Below are 17,824 nucleotides of genomic sequence, written 5' to 3'. Positions count from 1 at the left end.
AGAGCAAACAAACCTTTCGGTTCTGCCTGCTCATGTCGCGGTCAAGTGCCGTAAGCCAATCCGCAAATATGGCACGGGTCATCCACGACCGCCCGTTAGCGACGTACGTACTTGACGGGAAGGCTTCTGTTTCCCTTGAAGCAGCGCGGTTTAGCACTTTTCCCAATAACTAACGGGGGACGCCTGTCCGACCCATCCATATTCGTGCACAGCAGCACTGTCACTCTTTTCTTGCTGTGCTTGCCACCCTGGCAACGCTGCCCTTTAAAATCCAGTGTCCTCGCTGGCAGCATCTCGTAAAAGAGGCCCGTCTCGTCCGCGTTATAAATATCGGACGGCACGTAGCCGCTCATGATATCAGCCACGTTGTCCACCACCCATTCTGAAGCGCCGCCAGTGTCCGCGGAACTTGCTTCCCCGCACAAAACTTTCCCGACGACGTTGTGCCTCACTTTGAAGCGATTGAGCCAACCTGTGCTGGCCTTAAAGTCATCCAGGCCTAGCAAACAGGCATAATTGAGGGCCTTCTGCTGAACAATGCTGCCGCTAAGCAGGATGTTCTTGGCTCGCGTTTCGACAAACCAGGTGTAGACAGCCTTATCGAGCTCTTCGTAAGTTGGCTGCGTCACCTTCTTGTGTTGAGCTGAAGTGCCCGACGCAAGTGCCTTGCCGATGTTTTCTTTGCTCTTGAGTATCGTTGATAACGAACTCGGCGCGATGCCAAAATCTGCCGCAATAATCGACTTCTTCTTCCCGCTTTCTGCTTCGGCGATAATACGCGCTTTTTCTTCTAGTGAAAGAAATTTCCGCTTCTTCGCTGGCGGCGACATCCTAGGAATTCAGCAGAGCAGAGACGCGACGAGACCACGCTAAACGGTGCACACACAAAGGAAGAAATGGTGAAGCGGAGTGGGCTTCTTCCTGCACTCTCGCGTTTTCCTTTTTTTTTTTTTCTCCGACAGGACACGAAGCTCCGCCCACCGATGGCTCCGCCCACCGGTCCACACAGACTGCCTGAAACGCGCTCGGTGCCTAGCAGACGACGCGGCCACGGAGGACGCGGCCGAAGACGCTAGCAGATGGCGTGCGCTGGCGCATTTTACACGCGCTTTCGAGGAGCCCCTCTTCGCTTGGAGGCCGCGAACACTTACCAGCCAACACCGCTAGCAAGTGATCATGACGCGCTTTCGTGCTTGACAGGAAACCGCGAGCACCATGACAGCGAGCTACATCAATCGAAGAAGCCCAGCAAAGAGCCAATGAGCGGGGCGTGACGTCACTTCAAAAATCACGTGGGCATCTGGAGAAAAAAAAAAAAGCACACGAGGGTGTGCGCGAGGAGGATGTGCGATTGAATGTGCGTACCCCCCCCCCCCCCCAACAGTCTGCGATGCAAAAAAATTAACGGCGGGAACGGGAAAGTCGCTCTTCAGCACTCAACTTCTGAAGAAAGACAAGACGGAGGGGCCACTCACCTGCGAAAATTCGCAAAAAAAATTCGTAGAAGCGAACACGTGCTCGCAAAGTACTTCGTTTTTGAGGAAATTTTAATACATTAAGCCCTATGGGGGTTTCACGGGGAATGCAAATTACTTCGTTGTGGCGAAAATTTCGTTGAAGCGGCGTTCGTTGTACCGGGATTCAACTGTAGTACGTTAGTGCTCTTTTACAGAATTATATTTACAGTAACAACAATGTGCTTGTCTTATGCAATTAATACATAAATATAAAACAAAAAGAGGAAAACAAGATACAACTCCATTTATGTCCATATTTCACAACGTCAGCAAACTCAACACTCGCGCAGATTGTGACACGTTCATGTTCACTGCAAAACGTGTCTTTCTGTACTTAGTGTCCATAGCGGTCTGGAGGTCGTCTATTCCTTGATGGCTGTACCCTACGCTGAGGTCCCGATGCTTCTGAGAAACCACTGGCGGCAGGCGAAGTCTCTTCCGGCTCACAGCCGGTCACTGGTGACATAGGCGGCTGCTTCGCAGCAGCCACAGCTGAAGTTCCGGTTGGCGCTTCTGAAACGGGTCTCTCCAAGGTAGGCGGTGAGCTGCTTTCCCTAGCGATGTCATTTGTCTCTTCCGGCTCACAGCCGGTCACTGGTGACATAGGCGGCTGCTTCGCAGCAGCCACAGCTGAAGTTCCGGTTGGCACTTCTGAAACGGGTCTCTCCAAGGTAGGCGGTGAGTTGCTTTCCCTAGCGGTGTCATTTGTATCACTCCTTTCCCCCCCCCCCCCACAGATAGATGCAGAAGCTCGTGGCATCCTTGACAACTTTGAAGCGTTCCACGTTTTTCCATCATCAAGTTGGAAGGACGATTGCCCCTGCTTGCTTATCACTTTTCTTGGGCGGCTAAAAGCCAGGTCACCTTTAAAAGCAGTTTGTCTGCGTACTCGTACAAGGTCAGCAACATTCACTTTGGTTTCCCTTGCGGCCCTGCGAGCGTCTATGTATAGTTTACTGGATTGCTGCTTTTGCTTCACCCGCTCGTGTAGGCGGTGGAGCTCTGAAGTAGGGTCTGTTACAAATATTGCTGACGGATACCCAACGACATCGAGCCGAGTCCTTGGTAGACGTCCATGCAGGAGAAGTGCTGGAGCAACTGCAGTTGTGGCATGCGGCGTACAACGGTAAATGCCCAAGTATTCTGTTACCGTTTGGCGTAAGGGACGCTGCTCGAGTGTAGCCACTTGAACAAAGCTTTTAAAAACTGTTGAACCGTTCTACCTGTCCGTTTGCTTGCGGGTAGTATACGGACGAATGCCGCAAGCGGATGCCGCGATCCTGCAGAAAAGCTTGGAACTCTCGAGATGAAAACTGTGGCCCGTTATCGCAAACAATTTCCTCTGGGTAACCTTCACGTGCGAACACTGACACCAAGAAGCCTGTTACTGTGCGTGTTGTGGCTTGGTTGCAAAAGTATACTTCGGGCCACTTAGAAAAGTAGTCGACCAGCGTGATCGCATATCGACAATCGTGTGGTGCTCTCTCAAATGGGCCAACAATGTCCATGCCAAGCTTTAGCCACGGTTCCTTTGGTAAGGGGACCGGGTTCAATGGTGCAGCCATAACCTTCGTGCTCTTGTCCGCTGCCTGGCAGATACTACAGGTTTGAATAGCTAGCTCGACTTGCCTGTCCATGGCTGGCCACCAAAATTTTTCTCGCGGACGTGCTTTCGTTTGTACAATTCCAGGGTGAGCCTCATGAGCAGCGGTAATTATCCGCGCTGTAAGTGATGCGGGAACCACAAGGCGTTCGCCACGCAAAATCAAATTGTCCACCACTGAGAGTTCATCGCGAAGTTTGAGGAAAGGTTGAAGCTCACCCGGCACAGATTTTTGCGCAGGCCAGGACGATTCAATGTAGGCCTTGATTCGTTGCAGTGTGCTGTCTTCCGACTGGGCCTGTTCAAACTCTTCCCTGGTAATGCAAGAAGATATAAGGGCAACTGATACAGTTTCGTCTGGTAAAGTCTCTTCCTCCTGAGGAGGTGACGCAGGGAGGCGAGAGAGCGCATCTGCTACTCGATTTTGCGAACCCTTCCGGTACTTTACTGTATAGCTGTACTGCAGTAGGCGCTCCGCCCACCGTGCTATCCGCAAAGGACGCCTTCCTGGCCCTTGAGTAGACAGCAATGCGACCAAGGCTTGATGGTCAGTAAGCAACGTGAAATGGCGTCCCCACAAGTAAACATGCCACTTCTCGCACGCCCAAACACACGCAAGCGCTTCGCGTTCTCCTACTGAATATCTCCTCTCTGCAGATGAAAGCGCTCGAGAAGCAAAGGCGACAGTGTGTAGTTTCTCTCCCTCCACCTGTTGGAGAACCGCTCCAAGCCCACAGTCTGAAGTGTCAGTGGAAACAACAACTGGAAGAGATGCATCGAACATCCGCAGGACTATGTTGGATGCAAGTGCCTCTTTGGTCTTTCGAAAACTGGAGTCTACCTCGCCAGACCAAACAAATGGTTGCCCCTTTCGAAGCAGAACGCGCATCGGTTCAACCATATCGGCAAAGTTGGGAACGAACCTAGAGTAGTATTCGACCAGTCCCAGGAACGATCGAAGGCTGGCTGTATTGGTGGGTGCCAGTGTATCCTTGATGGAAGCAACCTTTTCCTCCAGCGGAACAATACCACTTGCTGTGATCCTGTGACCCAAAAATGAAAGTTCCTGCGTATCGAAGATACATTTGCTGTCCAGTTTGAGTCCTGCCTCTTTAATGCGTTGAAGTACTGCTGCAAGGTTATCTATGTGCTCCTGCCGGCCCCGCCCGAAGACTATAATGTCATCTATATAGAAGAGCACGCCCTTACATCCTTGCAGGACTTTGGACATCATACTCTGAAATGCAGAAGGCGCGGAAGCCAGTCCGAAGCACACTCGTTTAAAACGAAAGAGGCCTTCGTGAGTTATAAATGCGGTCAAATCGCGACTCGTAGGGTGCCTCGATGCCAGCGCTGCGCCGTACAGGGTGGAGACACGACCTTCGTGGGCGCCATCTTGGGGCAAGCGCTGAAATGCGGGGCTACGGAGCGTCGGCCGGTATCCTTCTTTAGAACGCGCTTTCGCTAGCATGCTGAGCTGTATAAGGTTTCTGCATATATGCTCACAGTTCTGAGCACTTTTTGCTTAGTGATATAAATGAAAAAAGAGCTAGCGTTTGCTTGCAAGCGCAGCTTTTAGAGCAAATGACCACTGTGCAGCTAGGACAGCACTTACTTTTTGGCCGTCTCAGATGCTCAAAGCGGCTATTTTAACTGAAGTGACTGTTTTATAGATCAATGCCTTTTGTACTGCCAGAACATGACGGAGTTTATAAGGTGCATGACATGCAAAAGGCTTTAACTGCGTCTGCTGATGCAGATGAACAACTAGTTGACGTTTTAGTCAGCCGCGCATATCAAAAATATTTTGCATCGCAGTCGTCTATTGTAGACAGTAAAATAGACACAGCAGAAAAAGATTATCCGTGATGAGTAGACCAAACTTTGACTCCTGCCACACGATGATGTACACAGCATTTTATTTCAAAATAATCATCAACCGCTTGAAGCTGCCTCTGGCTGCATGCCTAGGAGGAGACATCTCTTAAACAGTTTATTCAAGGTTTGTGCCAGCGACAGTTTTGCTGCCGTACCCATCATCCGATTCTTCTGGCTGGCTTAGCCAACGCAAGTAAATGCGCAGGCGCATCGTCACAAACCGCTCTAACAGTCTGTTCATAAGATTTGGGTGTTCCGCGCAATCAACCGCGGGAATGGGAACGGTTTGTTCGATAAGGCATTTAATGGTCTTCATTGGACTCTTCAAACGACAGATGTCTTTTTGTTCCGAAAGGTTTTTAAAGAGACTTTCGCACGAAGAAACAAAGTCAAGAACTTGCTCGCTCACATATACAAGGTTACGGGCTCCAGCATTGTATTCTTTCAACTGCACTAGGGTATGCTCCTCTCGTACCTCTTCAGAAAGAAGCATTCGTGTGCACGGGGCGCAGGACCTTGCGGAAAGCGCAAGGGGCCTTACCAAGAACCCGTCCAGGTGAGCGACGATGTCGATTTCAGCTCTTGTCAATGACTCTATTGCTTCAATTTCATCACATGCTGAAAGTCCTTCGTGCACTTCAGCTTCGTGCTGAACTTCTTTGATTTCGGCCGAAAAAAAATCAACCAGGCAAGTGCTGTCATCGATGTTGTAGCCTGAAGTTTTCGGAACTTTGAGGAACTGGCTGACAGTTACAATCTTGAGTGCATTTTTTAGGTCGTATGAGCTCGGCACAGGTGAAATCATTCTGATGACCGAAAAAAAGGTTTTCCAAACAATCTTGGACCATCCTCCCAGTCAAAACAAAACTGTACCGGCGTTCTTTCAGCAGAAAGATGTGCAGCTGCAGGACTACTGTTGTTGACATGAGCACCCCTGCCTGACTTGGCTTCCACACTTTTCTTACTCCTATTCCCAAGCCTTCGATGACTTCCATTGTGAGTTTGAGATGTGCAATGGCTTCCTCATATTTACTCTCATTGTTCAAACTGAGAGCGACAGAGGGATGGCGAGCAGTCATTATTGTGAACCATTTAAAAATTACTCCAAAAAACCACGCAGTTGTTTCTGCTTCAGGTGACAGCTTCCCGATTTCGATGTAATATCTAATCGCTGCTGGGGCCTCACGAAACAGCTGAACCGCTATCCCTACCTTCATTTTTGTAAAATGACCGTTAGATATGTGGATGTTGCTCAAGTTCGATGCGACCTGCAACTGGTCTGTGTCGAGTTTTAGAACAGCCTCCACATGCGCGATCGACACTTCATTGCTGGGCAACTTGAACCTTGCGACGATGGCATCGGTAAGATGCATCACATCTTTTCGCACCAAATGCCCTCTCAAATTTTTTAGCACATGCGCAGGGTCTGGCATGAAATACAAAACATTTTCGCTGTCACATGGATGTGGCACAGAACAAACAGTTACAGAACTGCGAGAACTCGACAGGTTCAGTGACCTCCACATGGAACGATTTGAACTACCCATGTCGCAAGTGACACATACCACGCGCAGTGATATCTGGGTGCACAACTGTATTAAATGAAAGACAAAGTCTTTGAGCTTATCTCCACTGACAAACGCACCTGTGTAGTGGTAGGCTATTACTTGCTTCCATCTGGTATTCAAACCACCTACCATGAAAACAAGGGCATGGTTCGCAGGCTGGTCACTTTCGGGGAGCGTGATCTTGCCAAGAAAGCAGTCACTGCTACGGTCCAGCTCCACACCTCTCCGAATTTCCAGCTCATCTAGGAAAAGAACGCAGTCCCTTTCAATCTCAGACATTGCAGCCACTTTGGCTTCCATTAAAGTTAGAATTTCTGTTAGCACACCAGGTAGGAAGGTCAAGTGTTGCAGTCTCCGGCACAGAGTCCTTCTAGATGGAAGCGGCTGCCCTTGTTCCAACAAAAGGTCGTAGCCGGCCGAACCACATGCAAACTTAAGCTGTAGCGCCTTCTTGATCGTGTTGGCACCCCAGGAGCAATTCTTCCGGTTTTTCTTTTCCAAGGCAGCCTTTTGGTCCTGGTTTAGGAAGCTCAAATTTGCCGTCAACGTTGTAAGGTTTTCTTCGAGCTGCTTTGTTCTTTTTGCAGCTTTTTTCAGCTTTTTGTTTGCCTGCAACAAACTTTCTTCTAACTGGCTGCGTTTTCTTTTTTCGTCTTGCAGCTCTTTTCGCAGCTCACTTGTGGACAGCGAGAAAATGTCGATTTGTTCTCCTGAATCTTCACGCGTATTTTCAGGCATCGCTAGGGTCTCTTCCTGGTCAGGTGTCGTCTCAGGGGTTGGCGAAGAGCCTTTTGTAGCGTCAGGTGTAGAACTACCAGGAAAAAGCCGCGGTGCAGGCGGCTTTCTTCGCTTCGGCTCAGCTGTTCGCGCAAGAAAGAAATTAATTCATCAGTACCTAAACATATCCGAGGCTCTAGTGCTCCTCAGATTATCTGATGCGGATACTAGGCTAGCAAACGAAATGGGGGCAAACACTTACGTCTAAAATCAAACAACATCGAGACAGCCGTTGACTTGAGGAGCCGCCGTCCATCCATTCTGTTGCCCTCAAACTGATCTTCCTCGAAGTGGCGCTAAAATGAGAGAGACGATGAAACTGTCATTTCGCGCCTCTGGTCGTGTGCACGCAAACAAATGAGATAATAAAAAAGCGTTAAGCAAGCGGTGCGATATTACAAGCACAGGACCACGAAGTATTTCTGTGGATGCCAACCAAGCGACAGCACTAATTCGGGTGTCGGACGGGCAAATTTAACTTCCCTTAAATTTGGCTTAACCTCGGACCTGTATTTGCGCGTTTGACAACGGTGCACTTCGCCTCGCGATGTGTCATTACATGGAGAAGAAAGAGCTGTATTCGGGATGAACTTCTGTACTGCGCAGGCACCTTGCTTCCTCGCGACCGCTTTCTTAAAGCGACGGACAGTTCACAATAGAAGTTTCTTCGCGACTAGTCGAATTGCCAGCCATATACTGAAAACGACTTAATTTTCGCGAGGGCCTAACTTTGGGTTCGTTGCGAATCGCAAATACCTCGAAAAATTATTCCCGTGAATAATTTGAGAAAAGGAAGGTGAAGGGGCCTGTTATTTGTGCTGCGCAGAATTTAGCACTTGCGAAAAGACCACTTGCAAAATTCCAGAACGGCTGACTCGTAGGCAGGTTTTTGCAACCGAAACTGCCTGTTCATAGACTGCATTTTCACTTCCTACTCTGGCCACAAAAGTGGGTAGGTAGCACGTGGGAGGTTCACCCGTCAGCCTCTATTATATTCTTTTTTGAAAAGGAGAGAGGGGAATGCTCCTTAATCTGCGTGAACCGGAAACCTCGACGGCTGCTACCAGCTTTCAAGATCGAGTGTAAAGGGCAGCTGTCGAAAGAGTACAATGGCGCATTCCTTCGACAAATACCGAGTTCCACCTGCTTCACGTGTTTTCACCGCGGCTCTGAACAAAAGAAATGTGCGATCGCGAGAGAGTAAAGATCATCGTGAGACACTCCGTGAATGATACGGAAGTTCAGTGTAGCTCACTGAAAGTGAAAAGACGCAATGATTCATATATTTAGCTTGTAAGCCTTCACATAACTGGTAATTCAGAATGCTCCGCCTCAAGAACAAAGCGCGCTACTTCCAATGCCAGGCAATGCGATGCAACACGTGCTGTACTCACGTTTCTAACTAGGCTTCGAGCTGCAGCTTTGAAGGCACACAAAAATTCCTGTTGCGCACAGTGCGAGATTGGTGAACATGGCAAAAACATATATTCAAACCGCACAAAGTCAGTGCTTACGAGCGGATGGGCGAAGCGGTGTGGTATAATGTTATTCCTACTGAAAGCACATAACTGTGAGCGACATTTAGAAAAAGATCTAAAAGCTTTAGCGCAGACAACGACCACGAGAAAGACGGCACACAAACACAAGCGCTTGTGTGTGTGTGTGTGTGTGTGTGTGTGTGTGTGTGTGTGTGTGTGTGTGTGTGTGTGTGTGTGTGTGTGTGTGTGTGTGTGTGTGTGTGTGTGTGTGTGTGTGTGTGTGTGTGTGTGTGTGTGTGTGTGTGTGTGTGTGTGTGTGTGTGTGTGTGTGTGTGTGTGTGTGTGTGTGTGTGTGTGTGTGTGTGTGTGTGTGTGTGTGTGTGTGTGTGTGTGTGTGTGTGTGTGTGTGTGTGTGTGTGTGTGTGTGTGTGTGTGTGTGTGTGTGTGTGTGTGTGTGTGTGTGTGTGTGTGTGTGTGTGTGTGTGTGTGTGTGTGTGTGTGTGTGTGTGTGTGTGTGTGTGTGTGTGTGTGTGTGTGTGTGTGTGTGTGTGTGTGTGTGTGTGTGTGTGTGTGTGTGTGTGTGTGTGTGTGTGTGTGTGTGTGTGTGTGTGTGTGTGTGTGTGTGTGTGTGTGTGTGTGTGTGTGTGTGTGTGTGTGTGTGTGTGTGTGTGTGTGTGTGTGTGTGTGTGTGTGTGTGTGTGTGTGTGTGTGTGTGTGTGTGTGTGTGTGTGTGTGTGTGTGTGTGTGTGTGTGTGTGTGTGTGTGTGTGTGTGTGTGTGTGTGTGTGTGTGTGTGTGTGTGTGTGTGTGTGTGTGTGTGTGTGTGTGTGTGTGTGTGTGTGTGTGTGTGTGTGTGTGTGTGTGTGTGTGTGTGTGTGTGTGTGTGTGTGTGTGTGTGTGTGTGTGTGTGTGTGTGTGTGTGTGTGTGTCTCTCTCTCATCTTCCTCGTGGTCTGTGTCTGTTCGCGCTAAATTTTTTTACATTATCTATATGAACAAACTAGCCAAAAAAAGGAGTTTTAATGATGCATAAAAAGAGCACAGACGTTGTGGCTTACCTCGCAGATCTTCGCGTTGTCATTCGCCTTCCAGTTCTCACGCTTCACTTTCGCCTCCCATATTTTCTCCGTCCCTCATCCCGTGGAAAACGAAAACATCGCGCTCCTTTCTTCGCCGAGCCGGCACACAATGGAACACAACACCCTGGCATGCTATTTTTCGTGAATTAAAGCAGTTCATCAGCTCAGAATCCAGCGCAAAACACGGCTTCGAACCCTCCACAGCAGCGGCACGAAAAGCGACTTGCCCCAAGATGGCGAGCGCGGAGAAGACGGCGGTGCGGCGCATGCCAAAGCGTGTCACCACCCTGGACGGCGGCGCTGGCATCGAGGCACCCTAGCGACTCGCAGGGTGAAGCATGACCTGGTGGTAAGCTGATGCGAGGTCTAGCTTAGAAAAATTTGTAGCCCCCACTAAACTATGCAATAGCTCTTCTGTATGAGGAAGGGGAAAGCTGTCTATTACGACAGCTTTGTTTGCTTGTCGAAGGTCTACACAGAGGCGAATACCTCCCTCTTTCTTCTTAACGACCACAATGGGTGACACCCATTCAGATGCCTCCACCCTCTCTATCACGTCCAGATTTTCCAACCGATGGAGCTCTTCCGAGACCAATGGTCGTAGCGAGAGCGGAAGGCGCCGAAGTTTGGATTGCACTGGCTGCACCGTGGATCGCGTTTTGACGTGATGCACAAAACCTTTCGCGAGGCCAAGGCCTGGATCGAAAAGAGATCCAAACTCGCCAACTAATTCCTTTGGGAGGTTAATATCCTGCACGGCTTTCGTCGGGTCAGGGCGCTGTTCCCTTCGAGAATTAGAAGTTAGCGTCGTTTCAAGGCATTGCAGAGATGACCCATCAATCTGTAGACCGAGGGCCTTGATGGCATCGATACCCAAGACTGAGGTGCCTTGTTCTACGACGTAGAAAAGAAGGCTTGTTGTGCTAGTTTTGTACGTAACGTCAGCGAAGAAACAGCCACGAACCGGAATTGGCTGTTTTGAATAGTCCAGTAACCGAACAGTCGGGGCCAAAAGTACTTGGCCTTCAAAATACTGCTTAAAAAGATCGTGTGCAACAATGGAAACTGACGACCCAGGATCTACAAGGAAAGTTATGTCCGCACGGTCAATCGAAACTGTGACGTTAACAGCGGAGCGAGCGGCCGTCGTCACAGCCAGAATGCTCAAAACTTCCTCGCTAGGAGAGTCTTGGCTGTCTACCTCACGCACCGGAGCGGAGCCTCGTTTCTGGCAAACAGAGCGGAAGTGACCCATGACACCGCAATGGTGACAACGCTTGCTTTTGGCTGGACAGCGAACTGATGCTGCATTGTGCTGGGATGAACCGCAGCGGTAACAATGAGACTGGCGGTTGTGCGACCACTTCGAGCTCTCGTCGGATTCTGGTGTACGCGTAGGCGTATTTCCACGAGTATTTATGCGTCCAACATCTACAGAAGGAAATTCTTGCAGATCATTGTACGCCTGCTCAAACTGCCTTGCCAGTAGTACTGCTCTAGCGAACGAGAGAGACGATCCTTCAAGCAGAAGACGCTCGCGCAAGCTCCGAGACGAAATACCAGCAACGAACTGGTCACGCAGCGAATCTTCTTCAACAGGAAAAGAGCATGTAGCAGAAAGCTCCCGCAATGCAGTGATGTACTCCTTCACTGAATCACCAGCTTGCTGAACTCGCCTACTGAAACGATGCCGTTCGGCAACAACATTGCTTGTTGCCGATATCGTACGACGATACTTCAGGCCTTGTGTCGCCTGTGCCCTTGCTATCTTCCGACGTTTCCTCAGTAGCAGTTTGCTCACCGAGCTTGACGTTGTCCAACAATGAAAGTGGTAATGTGTAAAATATGCGCTGACCTTCTACGCCGAGGCTGTGAAGAAGTAGTATCCTCACGTATGCACGTGAGACTCACGCATACCCTTTGCGTTCTACGCATGCGCACTGGTCACCCGTAAGAGCTCTACGTACGTGAAGCCTCTACGTACGTGAAACTAAATCTCCCTAATAGCCACAACGCCAAACCGTCTAAAAAGCAGCCAGAAAAAATCACCAATATGGCCAATCCAATCCAATCCATGGCCGCGGCCAGGGAGTTCTCTGGTTTTCTGCTGTGGTCTTCGCTTCGCGTTGCCGCATCCTCTACGGAGTGCTTATGAATGCTGTGCATATATTTGAGCTGATTTACGAGCTTCTGTGATTCCAGAATGGTCGCGAACCCTGCGAAATGGCAATTCGGAGTCGATTTTCTAATTTAGGGCAACGTGCTCTAGGAGCCCAATCTACCTGATCGCAGTGATGCAGTGCAATGGTGCCGCCACGAACTTCACACGTTGTTTGCATAGAAGATGCACTGATGACTAATTTCGGTTACATTTCCTGAACTTGCAGTCTATATCTATTGACATTAGTCCAGTGCTACCACGAGGGACTAAAATTCTATAAAGCACACGGCTCCTCATGGTTGATTAAGGATCAAAGGGTAAAAGTCTAGTTTCAAGCACTCATTGGCGCGCGATTCTACATGTCGCCGATCGCCACTTTCAGTATATATTTAATAATTACAACTCTTTCATAGCCCTATATAAAGGCACATGTTCCTACAGACTCAAACTTCGAAACACTTTGAAAATATTCGAGATTTCCGAACACTGCTATTCGATTCGAAGCCCGAATCGAATACCACATTATTCGCTTCGATATTTAAAGCGTACGAATATTCGCACAAGCCTACTAGACATTTCTTTCAATACCATTTCCTCTTATCCCTGTATTATGCTTTCCTTAACAGTCATCTTAATTATTGCATATCACTGCGGGGCAATACCTATTCATGCCATTTGTCATGTATTTCTCATCTTCAAAATCAAGCGCTTCGAACTATATCTTTCAGCCCATACACAACCTCTGCTTCACCTCTTTACTTTGGCCTAAACATTCTGCCGTTAAAATGCCTCCTTAATCTTAGGTTAGCTCTTCTAATTTACCGCGCTCGCAATGATAATAAAGTACTCTGTTTTTCCGCATCTTTCATCACTAATAGTAATAACACCTAATAACGTGAGAAAAGTCGCTTACTTAACAATCGTGCGTCCTCAACTAGAATTTGCTTCACCTATGTGGTCCCCTTATCAAAATTACCTGATCAACATGCTTGAATCCGTACAAAATAGAGCCGCTCGTTTCATCACACAAAAGTACCACCCCCAGTCCAGTATCACTAAGATTAAACTTGATATCTCCCTCGAACCATTACATATTCGTCGCTCCATCGCTCTTTTATGCTTACTTCATAAATATCGTCATAGCACCAGGCCATCTCCCTTGCCCCTCGAAGAGCCTTCACGCATTTCACGCCGCCTACATAATCAGTATAGCATTACACGCATTTACGGAAGAACCTTAGCATTCAATTCATCTGCACTTCCACGTGCCATTATTCTTTGGAATGATCTTCCCAACTGTATCGCATCTATCGGCAACCACCAATCATTTCAAGACCAACTGCACAAACATTTTCTTTAACGACATTGTGTCTTGTTTCAGGTTGTTCTGTGTCCTTGGTCCCCTTTTCTTCTCGTTGGTATTTTACAAAGTTTTGGTTTCTTGTGCAATTTCAGCCATCTGTATGTTTTTTATGACTACTGCTTTTTCCTTTTGATGCCTATTGGGCACTTGCGATGCATTCTTGCTACTAATTTAATTTTTGTTGCTCGCGGTGATGTATGTCTTTTAGTTACGTTTTGCCCTGTATATTTATAATTGTGTTTAATTTTTGCCTTGTATCACGCGTTGTTTTTAATTTATTCTTCCTATTTGCTTAATCTATTGTTTTGCCCCCCTTACTCAATGCCCTTCTGGGCCCTGTAAGGTATTTTGAATAAATAAATAAATGAATAAATAAACACTCTGTTCTCTGAACAAAACAATATGCTTCTACCAAAAATGAACACAAATTATAAAAAACAAACTGCTTTTTCTCCACCATAAAAACCTGGAATTCATTACCACTAGTAGTCAAATCAGCACGTTCGCAGCCCGCTTTCTATACTTTACTAAAAAATATCTCTTATCAACTCATTCAGCCTCTTTTTTTTTTCTTTTGAAGCAAAAAGAAAAAGAAAGAGGCTGCAGAACCAAGCATGGGTGACCATTCATGAAATGTACCGAAGGGGTAGTCTATGAAATTCCTCTCTCATGCGGTTGTTCCTATATAGGACAAACCGGGCGCTGTGTCAGTGAGCGAATTAGGGAACATGAAAGAAACGTGGAACAAAATGAAGAGGGCCCAAATTTACCTAAGCATATCAGATCCTGCCCGTCACACTCTTGTGAGCCATGTTTTTCAATGGTGCAGATTCTTGCCAGGAGTAGCAATGTAAAAAGCAAGAGAACTAATCGAAGCATCCTATATCAGCAACAAAGGCAGTTTGTGCGTCAGTGACACATCAGTATCTTTGTACAAGGCGGAAAAACAGTTTTTTGAGCGATGCTTATCGTGTAAGACTTGATGTGCGAGTATGCTCCTTGCGCAAACGCTGGCTGACTGCACATATACGCATGTATGTGGTTTCTGCAAATTAAACCAGTTGCGAGTGGTGCTCTGTCCAGTTCTCTTCTCTCGTGCGTGTGTGTGTGTGGTTTTGGCGCCCTTATGGTATAAGTTTTTCATTGCCGCAAATTATACTAGCAGGCTTCAATTTTATTTCTATCTTTTTCCAGCTCCTCTGCCAAAGTTGTGTGCACATACTAACATATTTCTGATGGGAAGTCCCCTTGGCAGTTTTACTTTGTGACCTCCTACTGTACAAACCTTGTTTTTGCACTTATGTTTGATTTGCATTTCGTTTTAATAAGCCTTCAAACCTTGCGCCGTCACTCAGTCCCCGTCAGTTTTTCTTTGCACGTCTTCAGAGTGCCAGGCAGCCTGTACCTCTGCCTGTTTTTGGCACGCCCAATGTTGTAGAAGGTGAAGTCGGGAGTTGGCTGATCTTAGTTTACTGTTGTTGTAATGGTATGATTCTTGAGAAAAATTTGAAAGTTGAGCCCACGACTATTCGGGCTAACTGCAGGGGTTCTTGTATCCTGCCAAACGCCATCCCAATGTGTTATAGAAACTTCTCTTCGAATTTTCTTGATTTGTCCCAAATGAAACCTATGCTAATGGCCACTGCCCCACGCATCCAATTCTGCCTGCCATTGTAGTGCACCAGGGCCTTTCCACCACACCAGATCTGGTGAGTGTGTTGTAGGCAGTGCTGTGACCCCTAGGTGATTTAACAGTGTAAACTCCATTTCTGTGAAGAAACTTGATCACCCCTTTTGGAATCATAATCATATCCCCAAGCACTGAGCGGAACGTTAAAACCTTCACCTATTAGTACCAGGGTTCCAGGGTATTAATCACAGTTATGTTTCACCTATCCATGTGCCTTGAATCCCAAGATTAATTAGTACTGTGTTTCTGGGACGAGCATGCACGGACACTAGTACTTTGTTTGGGTACGTGAGTACCGCAGCTACTTCCTGCTGAGTGTTGCACCCCTTGCTCAAGTCAAGCGGTGTTATGGCAACGTTGGCCCTAATACAGATGGCAGCGTTTCCGTCTCTACTCTTGCTCTTTTATCACGGATGGAAGGGCATTGGTACCGTATATATCCTGTGATGGGACAAAACCGATTGTGTCCCTGTAACAAGAATGCCCATGAATACAGCTTGCCATATAATGATTTTGTTTTAATTTCCCCAACCTTATTAGAGCGCCCTCTGCAGTTCCACTGCGTAGTCTCTTGCAAATTTTTCCGCCTGATTTTATCCATGATGCATACTGCTCTGACTCAGTTGTGTCATAAGAGATATTGATGTGCTAGCGGCAGGTCTACATTTTGGAACAGCCACTGACTTTGCTACCTTACAGCCTCATGTTTCAGCAAAAAACAACAAAGGCCAACACTGACAAGATGTCGTGTGGCCCCAAAAAATTAGAAGCCCACTGTTATGCTCCCGGGTGCCCAGTTTCCTGGCTGCTACATTTCGTAAAGCCAGTCCCGTCCCATAAAAACCCATGTAAAACAAACTTGGCTCTTACGCTGCAGCTGTGGTGGCTTTCCCGCAAACTTCGTCGCAAATGCTTCCGCAATAGCAGCTCACCACGAGTCCTCATTTTAAAGCCTACATTTAGCGTGCACAGAATATCAACGGAGCCAAAGCGGACACCGCCATGTTCAGGGGCTTCCGGCATGTTACACCCAAGCTCACACTTGCGGGCAATGTTAATCTTGTCACTGCTGCAGTACAAGCGTGACCAATCTAAGGCGCAAGAACAAAACTATACTGCTGCAACTGGCATGTGGACAGCCCTGTCGCCTGCAGCTCACAAATGTAATTTTTAGGTTCCAACAGATGAGGATGAAGTGGAGGCTGCCATGAAAACAGCGAAGCATCATCTTTTCACAAGAAGCAAAACAGTAACGAAAAAACGGCGCATGGTGATGTAGATTTTACTTGCACGTGTGCTTCCAAGTTACTTAGCTTTTTTTTTCGCTCTCCCATGAAAAAGTGCACAGTGGGGTTCCACTGCACACAAAGCACTGCAGCTAATCTGGGTGCTCCTCAAGTTTGATACATTTCATTGGCGAAAGTAAACCTGATTGTCTCCCCACCCCTGCTCTCGAAGGATTCAAAAATCACAACTTAGTGAATGCATAAAACATGTGCCGGCCTCCGCCTCAGGCTTGACTACACAGCAGCTTGTATATTTTCAAGCTGAAATTTATTTTGCTATTTTCAAGCAAAACTGCCCCAAGCAACCGGCCTGCCCGCCTGTGGAAGGTGACAGTGCCATGCGGAGAGGAAACGCCCCCAGTATGCAGGCCATACAAAGCACCACCGCTTCAGGCTGGCCGTGATCCACAGACACCTTTCCTTGGCCATGAAGGGAACGCCACAGGGGGAGAGCACCCATAGCTGTGTCATTACACCAAATAGTTCGGCACCACGACCATGCACATGGCAGTCTCACACGTAATTTCATTCCATTGCTGGAGAAGCTGGCACCATCTACTGAAGCTTCTTATAAAACTCTAGTTTGGGCGAGTTGGTTCATGTTGAAAGAAAAACTGGTAATGGCGCAAGAAACGGGGACACAGAAGGCACACAAAAGACAGGACTGACGCCAGGACTGAAGCTTCTTGTAACTAGACATGCTTAGCAACTTTGTTGCAATCATGAAAACTTTTTTTCCTTGATCTTCAATGTTGAACTTAAGAAGTTTAGCAGTTGTGTTAGAAATATTCACAACATACTATGTTTTGAGAAAAAACTAATAACTGCAAGCGAGGGCTATATTCTGCTGCATGTTACAGTTCCGTAGCATCCGCTCCATTGCCAGAAAAAGTTGTTGTGGAGTTGTATATGTGGCACTTTTGAAATGCCAGACATGTGATCCCACCGGTACAGCTTGTTCCAGATCTCCTTGGGCACACGGAACTCATCATCGATGTCGATGGCACTTTCCTCCGAGCCGTCATCGCTTCCGTCGCTTTCCACAATCCTCCGATGCTTCTCCAGCAGTCTCAGGCGGCGGTGCTCCCTGGAAAAATGACGCCCAGTGAGCTCTCTCTCTTACAAGTGCTAGTTTCCATCACCTCATGCTTGATGCTTGCAACTTTTACAGTATCATCTTGCTCAGGGCTGAATGGCCTTTCTTCCCTGAGATATCTTAAGCAAATGCAACACACATAAACACTAATCTAGCCGCACCACAGCCACTCAAACAAGAATCATTGCAATAAACACGCAAATGCGCAGTCATGTAAAATACCGTATTTACGCGCATAATTTGCGCCCTCGCGTAATTTGCGCACCCTTAACTTATTTATCACCCCGGTTTATAAAAAAATTTTTTTACTCGCATATTTTATGCACCGTG

The 17,824-nt window shown here is 47.5% G+C and overlaps 1 protein-coding gene across 3 annotated transcripts in view; it reads right to left on the bottom strand.

The window, feature by feature from the left end:
• LOC144102109 (DNA excision repair protein ERCC-6-like) overlaps positions 1–17,824 on the bottom strand; it is a 243,715-nt gene that overhangs the window by 170,160 nt on the left and 55,731 nt on the right. For all 3 annotated transcript variants that reach the window (XM_077635397.1, XM_077635398.1, XM_077635399.1), the window contains exon 7: positions 17,345–17,485. In XM_077635397.1, coding sequence (XP_077491523.1) covers positions 17,345–17,485 — 141 coding nt within the window. The remainder of the gene's footprint in view (positions 1–17,344; positions 17,486–17,824) is intronic.

Source organism: Amblyomma americanum, chromosome 8 (genome assembly GCF_052857255.1).
Source record: "Amblyomma americanum isolate KBUSLIRL-KWMA chromosome 8, ASM5285725v1, whole genome shotgun sequence".
Taxonomy (NCBI): domain Eukaryota; kingdom Metazoa; phylum Arthropoda; class Arachnida; order Ixodida; family Ixodidae; genus Amblyomma; species Amblyomma americanum.
The sequence above is the reverse complement of the archived record's forward strand: the minus strand, read 5'-3'. Positions and strand labels throughout refer to the sequence as shown.